This window comes from Ranitomeya variabilis, chromosome 4 (assembly GCF_051348905.1).
Source record: "Ranitomeya variabilis isolate aRanVar5 chromosome 4, aRanVar5.hap1, whole genome shotgun sequence".
NCBI lineage: Eukaryota > Metazoa > Chordata > Amphibia > Anura > Dendrobatidae > Ranitomeya > Ranitomeya variabilis.
The window spans coordinates 212656075-212668468 of record NC_135235.1 but is presented as its reverse complement, the minus strand read 5'-3'; the positions used below and the strand labels follow the sequence as shown (position 1 = coordinate 212668468).

The 12394-nt window shown below is 44.2% G+C and overlaps 1 protein-coding gene across 1 annotated transcript in view; it reads left to right on the top strand.

Annotated features, from left to right (window-relative positions):
- LOC143768639 (cell adhesion molecule CEACAM6-like) overlaps positions 1–4801 on the top strand; it is a 57215-nt gene extending 52414 nt beyond the window's left edge. Inside the window, exon 8 of the mRNA XM_077257280.1 lies at positions 3129–4801. Within this exon, the coding sequence (XP_077113395.1) occupies positions 3129–3176 (48 nt within the window). The 3' untranslated portion in view covers positions 3177–4801. The remainder of the gene's footprint in view (positions 1–3128) is intronic.
- The last annotated feature ends 7593 nt before the right edge of the window (positions 4802–12394 follow it).

Below are 12394 nucleotides of genomic sequence, written 5' to 3'. Positions count from 1 at the left end.
TCCATTCTCAAGAAGATGTGTATGCCCCTTGCTCGGTCGGACGATGTAATGAAACACACTGAGAACACATGCATAAATTTAAAAGTATATATATTACCATTTCCAATAATTTTTTCCATGGAATTAGTATATTTATTATGAATTTTGCCCAATATTAGACTCTTGGCCAGTTGAGATCATTTATACAACCTTAAATAAATATGAACATAGCAATTAATATTTGTCTATGGAAATTAATTTTTCTTTTCTTTTATAAAGAATCCTCCCCCCTTTTTTTCCTCCCTTTTGCTCTATATTATCGAGAGAATGCCCAGACAAGTTATACATTTGGATACTAGGCATATCATAGGTGCACTTACATGGGTCCTGCCACAGGGATGGTGTGATCTGAGAAGGTTACACATCAATGAGGAGGTCCATTGGCAGCCGGAGATAGCCTTGGTAAGGTGTCGTCCGGCTAGCTAAGAGTGTACACTGTGTTTAATAGCCTAATTGGTATCTATAGTGTTATAAGAAGTGTTATCTATTCATATTACAATAAATACATAGCGAAATGCAAGATAATAGTGACATCTTCACTGAGGGAATTAATAGAGAAAGTTTCAACCCTTTAGAATAGATGTGCCACATCCAAGATGGCGGTCCGATGTGGACAAAGGAGGTGTGCGCAGGCGCAACATTCTCACTGGCCAGCGATCTAACATGGGCGTGTGTAAGGTAGAGACATGCGCAGTAATAGCAATAGGACGCTGAGACCAAGAGACATGGCGTCCTCCGTGTGATTCCATCTGTCCGGCGGGGTAAGGGACATCAATGAACATATGTATATATATATATATATATACACTCACCGGCCACTTTATTAGGTACACCATGCTAGTAACGGGTTGGACCCCCTTTTGCCTTCAGAACTGCCTCAATTCTTCGTGGCATAGATTCAACAAGGTGCTGGAAGCATTCCTCAGAGATTTTGGTCCATATTGACATGATGGCATCACACAGTTGCCGCAGATTTGTCGGCTGCACATCCCAAAGATGCTCCATACAAGGCAGGATGGATCCATGCTTTCATGTTGTTTATGCCAAATTCTGACCCTACCATCCGAATGTCGCAGCAGAAATCGAGACTCATCAGACCAAGCAACGTTTTTCCAATCTTCTACTGTCCAATTTCGATGAGCTTGTACAAATTGTAGCCTCAGTTTCCTGTTCTTAGCTGAAAGGAGTGGTACCCGGTGTGGTCTTCTGCTGCTGTAGCCCATCTGCCTCAAAGTTCGACGCACTGTGCGTTCAGAGATGCTCTTAGGCCTACCTTGGTTGTAACGGGTGGCGATTTGAGTCACTGTTGCCTTTCTATCAGCTCGAACCAGTCTGCCCATTCTCCTCTGACCTCTGGCATCAACAAGGCATTTCCGCCCACAGAACTGCCGCTCACTGGATTTTTTTTCTTTTTCGGACCATTCTCTGTAAACCCTAGAGATGGTTGTGCGTGAAAATCCCAGTAGATCAGCAGTTTCTGAAATACTCAGACCAGCCCTTCTGGCACCAACAACCATGCCACGTTCAAAGGCACTCAAATCACCTTTCTTCCCCATACTGATGCTCGGTTTGAACTGCAGGAGATTGTCTTGACCATGTCTACATGCCTAAATGCACTGAGTTGCCGCCATGTGATTGGCTGATTAGAAATTAAGTGTTAACAAGAAGTTGGACAGGTGTACCTAATAAAGTGGCCGGTGAGTGTATATATATATATATATATATATATATATATATATATATATATATATATATATATATATATATATATATAAACTGTAAGAAAGTGACAGTAGCAAGATTAATATGGAGATTAATACCTGTACCAGAGCACTTTTGCACAATGCACTTTACAATCTATATGAGAGCACATGGAGCAATTAATGATTATATGCACATATCTAATGCATGTATATGGCTACCACAGGATGTAAATGATTGGTGATTATATGTATAAAAGCACATGAATTGTTACCACCCACTGCTTGAGAAAGGCTCAGTGGGAGCCGAAACGTCGTATAGAGATGTGGGTCTGAATAAACGTCACAAGTTTTTTCATCTTTAAAAGAACTGAAGTGCTGCCTTCTTTTCCCTGTTTTGGCATATTATTTGGGTGGATGAGTGGACCGTCTTGCCCAGGAGGCCTGACACCCAGTGGTGAGCATTGTGCTGTTCCAATTTTTCTATCTATATATATATACCGTATTTTCCGGCCTATAAGACGACTGGGCGTATAAGACGACCCCCCAACTTTTCCAGTTAAAATATAAAATCTTCTTAAAAGTCGGGGGTCTTCTTATACGCCGTATGTCATCTTATAGGGCCTGTGACTAATGTGCTTTTTTTGGGGGGGAGTGGTCCTGATGACGAAGAGGGGGCATCTCACAGGAAAGTGTGAGTGGAGTATCCCCCATTACCTCATTGTAGCTGCAGTGTGGGGTGCTGGGGAGCGGCGGCGGCCACCGCCCCACAGCACAGCACCCATGCGGCACAAAGAGGAGCAGCAGCTGCCGCCTCTCCCCAGCACAGAGACCCCATGCTGCAGCTACAATGAGGTAAGGGGGATACTCCACTCACACTTTCCTGTGAGACGCCCCCTCTTCGTCATCGGGACCACTCCCCCCCACCCACCATATACACATTGGTGTCTGCACTCGGCGTACAAGACGGCACCCGGCGTATAAGACGACCCCCGACTTTTAAGAAGATTTTCAGGGGTTAAAAAGTAGTCTTATACACCAGAAAATACAGTATATATTTTTTTTTTTTTTTTTTTTTTTTTTGTTTTCTTACCACCATTTTGTAATAAAACTAAAAAGATATATACTGTATATAAAAAAAATATTAAGACCATTTGAATGTGAGAATAAAAAAAATAAAAAATAAATGGTCATTAACTTGCCTATTAATCAAACCTTCCTGCTGGTGGTTAAAGGGTTAAAGCTCGTCTCTACAGTAAGCAAAGTCGCTTAAAAAAAAAAAAAATAATAATATGACTGATAATCCGGAATATCTGATAAGTGAAGACATTTCTATGTACATAATTCTTTCCTATATTATATTAATTTATTGTTTGTTTTTTATTTTAGGATCTTCAGTATAAATCGGAGAATGTGTACAATATAATGATCCGATAAAATCAAGTGATGAGATTACCATTAATAATCCCGCTACTATTAGTTGTCTTTATGAGACTGTTGTTAATGCAATTTTTTTTTTACATTTTTGCACTAATTTTTTTTTTCATTCATTACAAGGCAACGTTGAAAATGTTTGGTGGTGCAGCAGTTGACGGTTATTGGCTATGTGCAAACTCAGTTTTTCAATGGGTTTTTGTAGCGTAACCTGTCCAAATTCTCCTCCATATCTAAAAAAGTCTCAAAAACTTGGAGTTTCCGCTCAGTGACTATGTGCACCCTGCATCTTTCATTCTACGTAGAGTTTTTCGCTCTTTCTAGAAATGGCTCCACCAGTGGTTTTGTCATCAATTTCTCAAGCGTCCATATGTTCTAGTAAGAGATCCGCCAATAGGATGAGCATGATACTTCCTTTAACTGCTCCATTGTTTTGGAAACCACCTGAAAAAAATAGATTGCCAGTTTCTGCTCCAAAAACTCCTTGAGAAACTCAGTGTGCACATATACCAAAAACTCTGCAAAAACTGTCAAATAACTAAGGATGAAAGGACTCGCGGATGGTTGGGTTCTGGTTCTCTACCTAAACTTTATTCCAAAGTTCCTTTCTGGAACCAGAACTTTACCTGAACGTCAAGCAGAACCCAAACCTTATTGAAAACAATGAGGAGCTGAACTTTTGAGTCAGAAAATGTTCTCTCTCACTTTCCCTGGAACTTCAAACATTGCAGCAGACTTCCTGGAGAAGTTCCGCATTTAGCACCGGACACTAACTGTCTGTTACGGACCCTGAATTCTTAAGATTGGGTTCGCTTATCTCTACATATGACATTCAAGTAGAAGACACTTTAGGAAAACTCTGAAGAATCTTTTGCGAAAATTTTCAGTCATTTCCTGAGCATTTTTTTTCTATGGTTTTGGCAAGCGGTGGTAATTTGGAGTTTCTTATGATTTTTTTGTGACCTTTTTTTATACTTTTCTTTCACTCTATTGAATAAAGAACAAACCACTAATGGATTTTTTAGCAAAACAATGGCGAAACGCTCCAAAATCTTTTCAATTGACTTGTATTGTAAAATACAGAGCGTCTTCTAAGTGGATAAGACCAGAAGAATTGACCAGACACTTATTTTATCATCTTGACGTTGTATTACAAAAGTCTGAACAAATGCACAAGTCGATTTTATATAGAAATGCATATATTTATTCTTTTGAGCATTTTCTAATAGGTTTTTTAGGTGATTTTTATGGCAAAATCTATCTGAAAAAGATGTGATGTGCACATAGCATTATGCTGAAAGCAGAAAAACGCAACATGATGTTGACCGAATGCATGCTGATAATTGTCTCAAATGATTTCTTTCGCCTTCCTCTTACTTAACAGATCTGCAAGTGATTGACTTGTGCTGTCGCTAAGTTTTAGAAAATACGAAAAAGAGAATTTCCTTATTATTTCCTTAAAGGAAACAGTCAACAATTTGGAACATTTCCTAATAAAGATCTATGTAAAATGTGAAATCAGTTTGTAAACACTTTGCTACACTCGTCTTATGTTTTATTTAGTCCTATAATGCTTATGTATTGTGAACATATCTGTAAAGCTAAATGCAGAATTAAAGTAAATTCTCAAAGTTCTGTTTTTAGCTTTTTGCCTAAAATGTTTTAAATATGTAGGCAAACGTTGTGCCTCTCTCTGTGGTCGTGTGCCTTGCTGTGTATGACTCGGTTTTGTGCCCTGACTTCTGCCTTTGCATTCTGTTTTGTGCTGTTCTGTCTCTCTTGGTAATTAGACCCCGTGGCTTGTCCCTGTTTTCTCTTTGTCTTATCCTTAGGTACTTTGCTCCCTCCTGGCTTTGACTCTTGGCTCTCTTTGACTACATTTTATGTCTTTGTCATGCACTCTGTGAGTTTACTGTCCTTCCCTGCACTCTCCTGCGGTGTCTCCGTGCCCTGGTCACGTGACTGCTCTGTGCCTGGTCCTGTTCACTGCATTAGTTTAAGGTCCTTGAGCTTGGCGTGCTTTGCCTCTGCACTCCCTACGTTGATTCATGTGCCACCTGATAGCACCCCCTAGGCAGCGCCAGTGACACTTTAGGTGTCACGACATTATCACTGACCCGGACATTTTTTTTTTTGTGTATTTGTTATGGACCCGCTGCATGCTCTGACAGATCAGGTATCTAACCTGATCAAGATGATGCAGAGTCTATCTATTGAGCAAAGGGCGTTGGTTGCCTCTCACCAACAGGTACAGAGGGAGCTGGCAGATACGGTTAAGGCTGTTTGGGGTGCCTCTTCCTCGTCTGACAAAGGGGAGGGTACTGTGCCTGATGTTTCTTTTTCCTCTCCTGAACCCACTATCAAACTTCCAGATACCTTTTTTGGGGATAAAAAAAGATTCCGGGTATTTAAAGAGAGCTGTAAACTACTTTTTTCTCTGCGCCCTCGGTCCTCAGGTGATGAGAGTCAAGTCAAAGGGTGGGGATAATAATTTCCGTGTTACGTGACGGGCCACAATCCTGGGCTTTCTCCCTATCTCCTACCTCCCCTGAGAGAATGTCTGTTGATTGGTTCTTCGAGGCCTTGGGTCTTATATACGATGAACCTGATCGTGTGATACTGGCAGAGGACACGGTTATGAGTCTCATCCAGGGAAAGCGCACAGCTGAGTGGTACTGTTCCGAGTACAGGCAATGGGTATCCGAGGTTTCCTGGGATGACTCGGGACTCAGGGGGCTATTCCAACGGGGTCTTTCTAAGCATTTAAAGGATGCCTTGGCCCTGCACCAACCACCTGACTCTCTGGAGGAGGCCATGACCCAGACCATCCATATGGATCGCAGATTGAGAGAGATGCTCCTCTGTTGTCAGTGAAGTAAGAGTCTTTGTCATCGCTTGAGCCCATGGAGGTGGGGGATGTCTACATTAAGGAAAAGGAGAGGAGGCGCCGCAGAGAGAGAAAACTTTTTTTCTATTGTGGAGAGCCATGTAATTGGATTAAGGACTGTTCCTCCTGCCCCCCCAATTCCAAGTGTTACGGAACCCCTCCTCACCCAGAATATGTTGTGCAGTTATATGTATGTATAATAGGTTCCATGTGAGATGTATGTCCTTTATGCATCAGCCCACAGGCTGCGCCCCTGGGCAGAGGGGACAAGATATCCCCCTTCTGACCTCCCCCACCTTTGTAATTCCCACAGTAAATATCGGCAGGCTCCGGCTACCTGCGGCTATTGTAATGTATGTCTGGCCTGCCGCGTTTCAATGGGCCTGCCCTCTGTATCTGTGTGATATATTCTGTGTCCTGTGAGTAAAGTGTTGTCACACTGGAAATACGTTGAGAAGCAGTGATCTTTTATATGCGCCCATGTACCAAGGAATTCCAGCCAGCGTCCTTCATTCAGACTCCAGCCAAAGCAGAGTGGACCTCCTGACCCTCGGGGTGGTACTGAAAGAGGTACTCTAACACGGTAGACCCTGTGACACTGGTGGCAGACAGTGGGATGTGATACCCCATCTAGAAGAGGAAAGGAATGAATGGAAAACAACTACCAGAAGTTAAAGAGGACTACATTAAAAGATCTGGTGGAAGCCCGTGGGTTAATCGCCAGCAACAAAACAAAAGTGGATTTGATAGCAGCCATCATGAAACACGACAGTGCAGCGCCCCCCAATGTGAACGTGGAGGAGACTGAATTCCAGAGGGAGGTAAAGAACAGAATGGCGTTCTATGGCCCAAACCCTGCAGTAGAGATCATACGAGAGGTGATGGCTGATGTGCGTACTGATCTGAAGGAAAAGATGGCCGAGCGGACCAGGATAGAGCTAGCCAAGATGGAGATGGCAGAGCGGACCAAAGTGGAGCTGGCCAAGATGGAGATGGCAGAGTGGAGAGAGGAGAGTCAGCGAGCAGTGGGAGCTCTGGCCTCCGACAGGGTACCTTCAACAGTAAGCCACAAAAAGATCCAGTATAATGCCTTCCGACAGTTGGGGGAGGCAGAGGAAGACATTGATGGCTTTCTGCAGGACTTTGAGCGGCAGTGTGCCCTTCATCAAGTGAAGCCGGAGGAATGCGTTCAGATTCTGGCCAGCAAGCTGACAGGTCGGGCAGCGGAAGCCTATCGCATGGTACATGATGAGGACTGTATGGACTATGAGCGGATCAAAGAAGTGATCTTCGCCTGGTATGTGCTGACACCAGAGGCATACCGCCAAAAGTTCTGCGGACTTATAACACGCGTAACCGATACCCACGCTGAATGGGCCTGTAAATTACGGCGGTCACTGCTACAATGGGTACAAGGGAGCCAAGCCACCGCTAAGGAGGATGTCCTCCAGCTCTTCTTGCTAGAACGATTCTTTAATGGTCTAACCCCCGAGACACAAGAATGGCTTCGGGACAGGCGGCCAATGACTCTTGAGGAGGCCGCTCGTCTAGCCTATGAACTGTTATGATCTGGTGACCTTGGAGCCGAATGAAACTTTCTCTGGAGTTGGTGGAACCTGTACTGACCGCAATCCTGAACTAACACCGCAACTAGAAGTAGCCGTGGGGTGTGCCTAACACTTCCTAGACACCTCGACACAGCCAGAGGACTAAATACCCCTATAGATGGAAATGGGAATGCTATCTTGCCTCAGAGCAGACCCCCAAAGGATAGGCAGCCCCCCACGAATAATGACTGTGAGTAGGAGAAGAATAGACACACGCAGGTAGAAAACAGGATTTAGCAAAAGAGGCCACTCTAGCTAAATAGGAAAGGATAGGATAGATAACTAGGCGGTCAGTATTAAAACCCTTGCAAAAATATCCACAGCAGATAATACAAAAAGTTCCACAATCTAACTAAAGACATGGAATGTATATCTGCCACTCCAGAGAATCCAGCAAGACTGAGAAAATACTGACACAATCTAAGCTGGACAAGAAAACACAAACAATAGCACTGAATTGTGAAGCACACAACATGTGTGCCACAGGGAAAAAGAACCAGACACTTATCTTTGCTGATTTGGCAGAAAGGCAGGAGGAACCAGGCAGAGGTCCTACACCTCCCAAAAACAATTGACAACTGGCAAGGACTAATGAATCCTGCACGCCTAAATACCCCAGTCAGATCTGCAATCAGCAGATACACCTGACCAGGACTGCAACTCAGGGGCAACTGCATTACCACCTACAACCACCGGAGGGAGCCCAAAAGCAGAATTCACAACAGTACCCCCCCTTGAGGAGGGGTCACCGAACCCTCACCAGAGCCCCCAGGCCGATCAGGACGAGCCAGATGAAAAGCATGAACCAAATCAGCAGCATGGACATCAGAAGCAAAAACTCAAGAATTATCCTCCTGGCCATAACCCTTCCATTTGACAAGGTACTGAAGCCTCCGCCTCGAAAAACGAGAATCCAAAATCTTCTCAACCACATACTCCAACTCCCCATCAACCAAAACAGGGGCCGGAGGATCAACAGAGGGAACAACGGGCACCACATATTTCCGCAATAAAGATCTATGGAAGACATTATGGATAGCAAAAGAGGCCGGAAGCGCCAATCGAAAAGACACCGGATTAATAATCTCAGAAATCCTATAAGGACCAATAAACCGAGGCTTAAACTTAGGGGAAGAGACCTTCATAGAAACATGATGGGAAGACAACCAAACCAAATCCCCAACCCAAAGCCGGGAACCAACACACCGACGACGGTTAGCAAAACGTTGAGCCTCCTCCTGAGACAACACCAAATTGTCCACCACATGAGCCCAAATCTGCTGCAACCTGTCAACCACAGAATCCACACCAGGACAGTCAGAAGGCTCAACCTGCCCAGAAGAAAAACGAGGATGAAAACCAAAATTACAAAAAAAAGGCGAAACCAAAGTAGCCGAACTAGCCCGATTATTAAGGGCAAACTCGGCCAATGGCAAAAAGGTCACCCAATCATCCTGATCGGCAGACACAAAGCATCTCAAATAAGTCTCCAAAGTCTGATTAGTTCGCTCGGTCTGGCCATTTGTCTGAGGATGGAATGCAGAAGAAAAAGACAAATCAATGCCCAGCCTAGCACAAAAGGCCCGCCAAAACCTAGAAACAAACTGGGAACCTCTGTCGGACACAATATTCTCCGGAATACCATGCAAACGAACCACATGCTGAAAAAACAACGGAACCAACTCTGAAGAGGAAGGCAATTTAGGCAAAGGCACCAAATGAACCATCTTAGAAAACCGGTCACAAACAACCCAGATAAACGACATCCTCTGGGAAACCGGAAGATCAGAAATAAAATCCATAGAAATATGCGTCCAGGGCCCCTCAGGGACTGGCAATGGCAAAAGTAACCCACTAGCACAGGGACAACAATGCTTGGCCCGCGCACAAGTCCCACAGGACTGCACGAAAGAACGCACATCACGTGACAACGAAGGCCACCAAAAGGACCTACCAACCAAATTTCTGGTACCAAAAATACCAGGATGACCAGCCAACACAGAACAGTGAACCTCAGAAATCGCTCTACTAGTCCATCTGTCAGGAACAAACAATTTCCTCACAGGACAGCGGTCAGGTCAATCAGCCTGAAATTCCTGAAGAACCCGCCGTAAATCAGGGGAAATGGCAGAAAGGACCACCCCTTCTTTCAGAATGCCGATCGGTTCAAGGGCCTCAGGAGAATCAGGCAAAAAACTCCTAGAAAGGGCATCAGCCTTCATATTCTTAGAACCCGGAAGATACGAAACCACGAAATCAAAATGGGAAAAAAACAAGGACCATCGAGCCTGTCTAGGACTCAGCCATTTGGCAGACTCGAGGTAAATCAAATTCTTATGATCGGTCAGGACCACAATACGATGCTTAGCTCCCTCAAGCCAATGTCGCCACTCCTCAAATGCCCACTTCACAGCCAACAACTCCCGATTGCCGACATCATAATTGCGTTCTGCAGGCGAAAACTTGCGGGAGAAGAAGGCACACGGTTTCATCAAAGAACCAACAGAATCCCTCTGAGACAAAACGGCCCCTGCCCCAATCTCAGAAGCATCAATCTCAACCTGAAACAGAAGAGAAACATCTGGTTGGCGCAACACCGGAGCAGAAGTAAATCGACGTTTAAGCTCCTGAAAGGCAGAGACAGCCGCAGAGGACCAATTTGCCACATCAGCGCCTTTTTTCGTTAAATCAGTCAAGGGTTTAACCACGCTGGAGAAGTTAGCAATGAAATGGCGATAAAAATTTGCAAAACCCAAAAATTTCTGAAGGCTCTTCACGGATGTGGGTTGAATCCAATCATGAATGGCCTGAACCTTAACCGGATCCATCTCCATAGATGAGGGAGAAAAAATAAAGCCCAAAAAAGAAACCTTCTGCACCCCAAAGAGACACTTAGACCCCTTCACAAACAAAGCATTGTCACGAAGGATCTGAAATACCATCCTGACCTGTTCCACATGAGACTTCCAATCATCGGAAAAAATCAAAATATTGTCCAAGTATACAATCAAGAATTTATCAATATAAGTCCGGAAGATATCGTGCATGAAGGATTGAAAAACAGATGGAGCGCTAGTGAGCCCGAATGGCATCACAAGGTATTCAAAATGGCCTTCGGGCGTATTGAACGCAGTTTTCCATTCATCACCCTGTTTAATACAAACAAGATTATATGCCCCCCGAAGGTCAATCTTAGTAAACCAACTAGCCCCCTTAATCCTAGCAAACAAATCGGAAAGCAAAGGTAAAGGGCATTGAAACTTGACAGTGATCTTATTCAAGAGGCGATAATCAATACAAGGTCTCAAGGAGCCATCCTTCTTAGCAACAAAAAAAAAACCTGCTCCCAACGGTGAAGAAGATGGCCGAATATGCCCTTTCTCCAAAGACTCCTTAACATAACTCCGCATGGCGGTATGTTCAGGCACAGACAGGTTGAAAAGTCGACCCTTAGGAAACTTACTGCCTGGAATCAAGTCAATAGCACAATCACAGTCCCTGTGTGGTGGAAGGGAACTGGACTTGGGCTCATCGAATACATCCTGAAAATCAGACAAAAACTCTGGAATTTCAGAAGAGGAAGAAGAGGAGATTTACATCAAAGGAACATTATTATGGACCCCCTGACAACCCCAACTAGTCACAGACATAGATTTCCAATCCAATACAGGATTATGTACCTGCAACCACGGGAAACCCAGCACGATAACATCATGCAAATTATGCAACACCAGAAATCGACAACCTTCCTGATGGGCTGGCGCCATGTGCATGGTCACCTGTGTCCAAAACTGAGGCTTATTTTTAGCCAAAGGTGTAGCATCAATCCCCCTTAAAGGAATAGGGTTCTGCAAAGGCTGCAAGGGAAAACCACAATGCCTGGCAAACTCCAAATCCATTAAGTTCAAGGCGGCGCCTGAATCCACAAACGCCATGACAGAGAATGATGACAATGAGCAAATCAAGGACACCGATAACAGAAATTTAGGTTGTACAGTACTGATGGTAGCGATCCTCTTTGTCTGCTTAGGGCAGACTGAAATGACATGAGAAGCGTCGCCACAATATTAACACAACCCATTCTGACGTCTGAATCCTTGTCGTTCCGTTCTAGACAAAATCCTATCACACTGCATTGGCTCAGGAATTGGCTCTGAGGACGATGCCACAGCGCGCACAGTTCTACGCTCCCGCAAGCGCCGATCAATCTGAATGGCCAGAGACATAGAATCACTCAGACCATCAGGCTTGGGGAACCCCACCATAACATCTTTAACGGATTCAGAAAGACCCTTTCTGAAGATTGCCACCAAGGCATCCTCATTCCATTTAGTCAGTACAGACCATTTTCTAAACTTCTGGCAATATGATTCTGCCACTTCTTGACCCTGAGACAGGGCCAACAAGGTCTTCTCAGCATGATCCACTGAATTAGGTTCGTCATACAATAACCCAAGCGCCTGAAAAAAGGTGTCTACATTAAGCAATGCCGGATTCCCAGGTTCCAGGTCAAATGCCCAATCCTGGGGGTCACCACGCAGCAGAGATATAATAATTTTAAACTGCTGGATGGGATCACCAGAGGAACGGGGTTTCAGAGCAAAAAACAGTTTACAGTTATTTTTAAAGCTCAGAAATTTGGACCTATCCCCAAAAAACAAATCAGGAGTTGGAATTCTAGGCTCTAAAACTGGAGTCTGAACGATATAATCGGAAATACCCTGTAC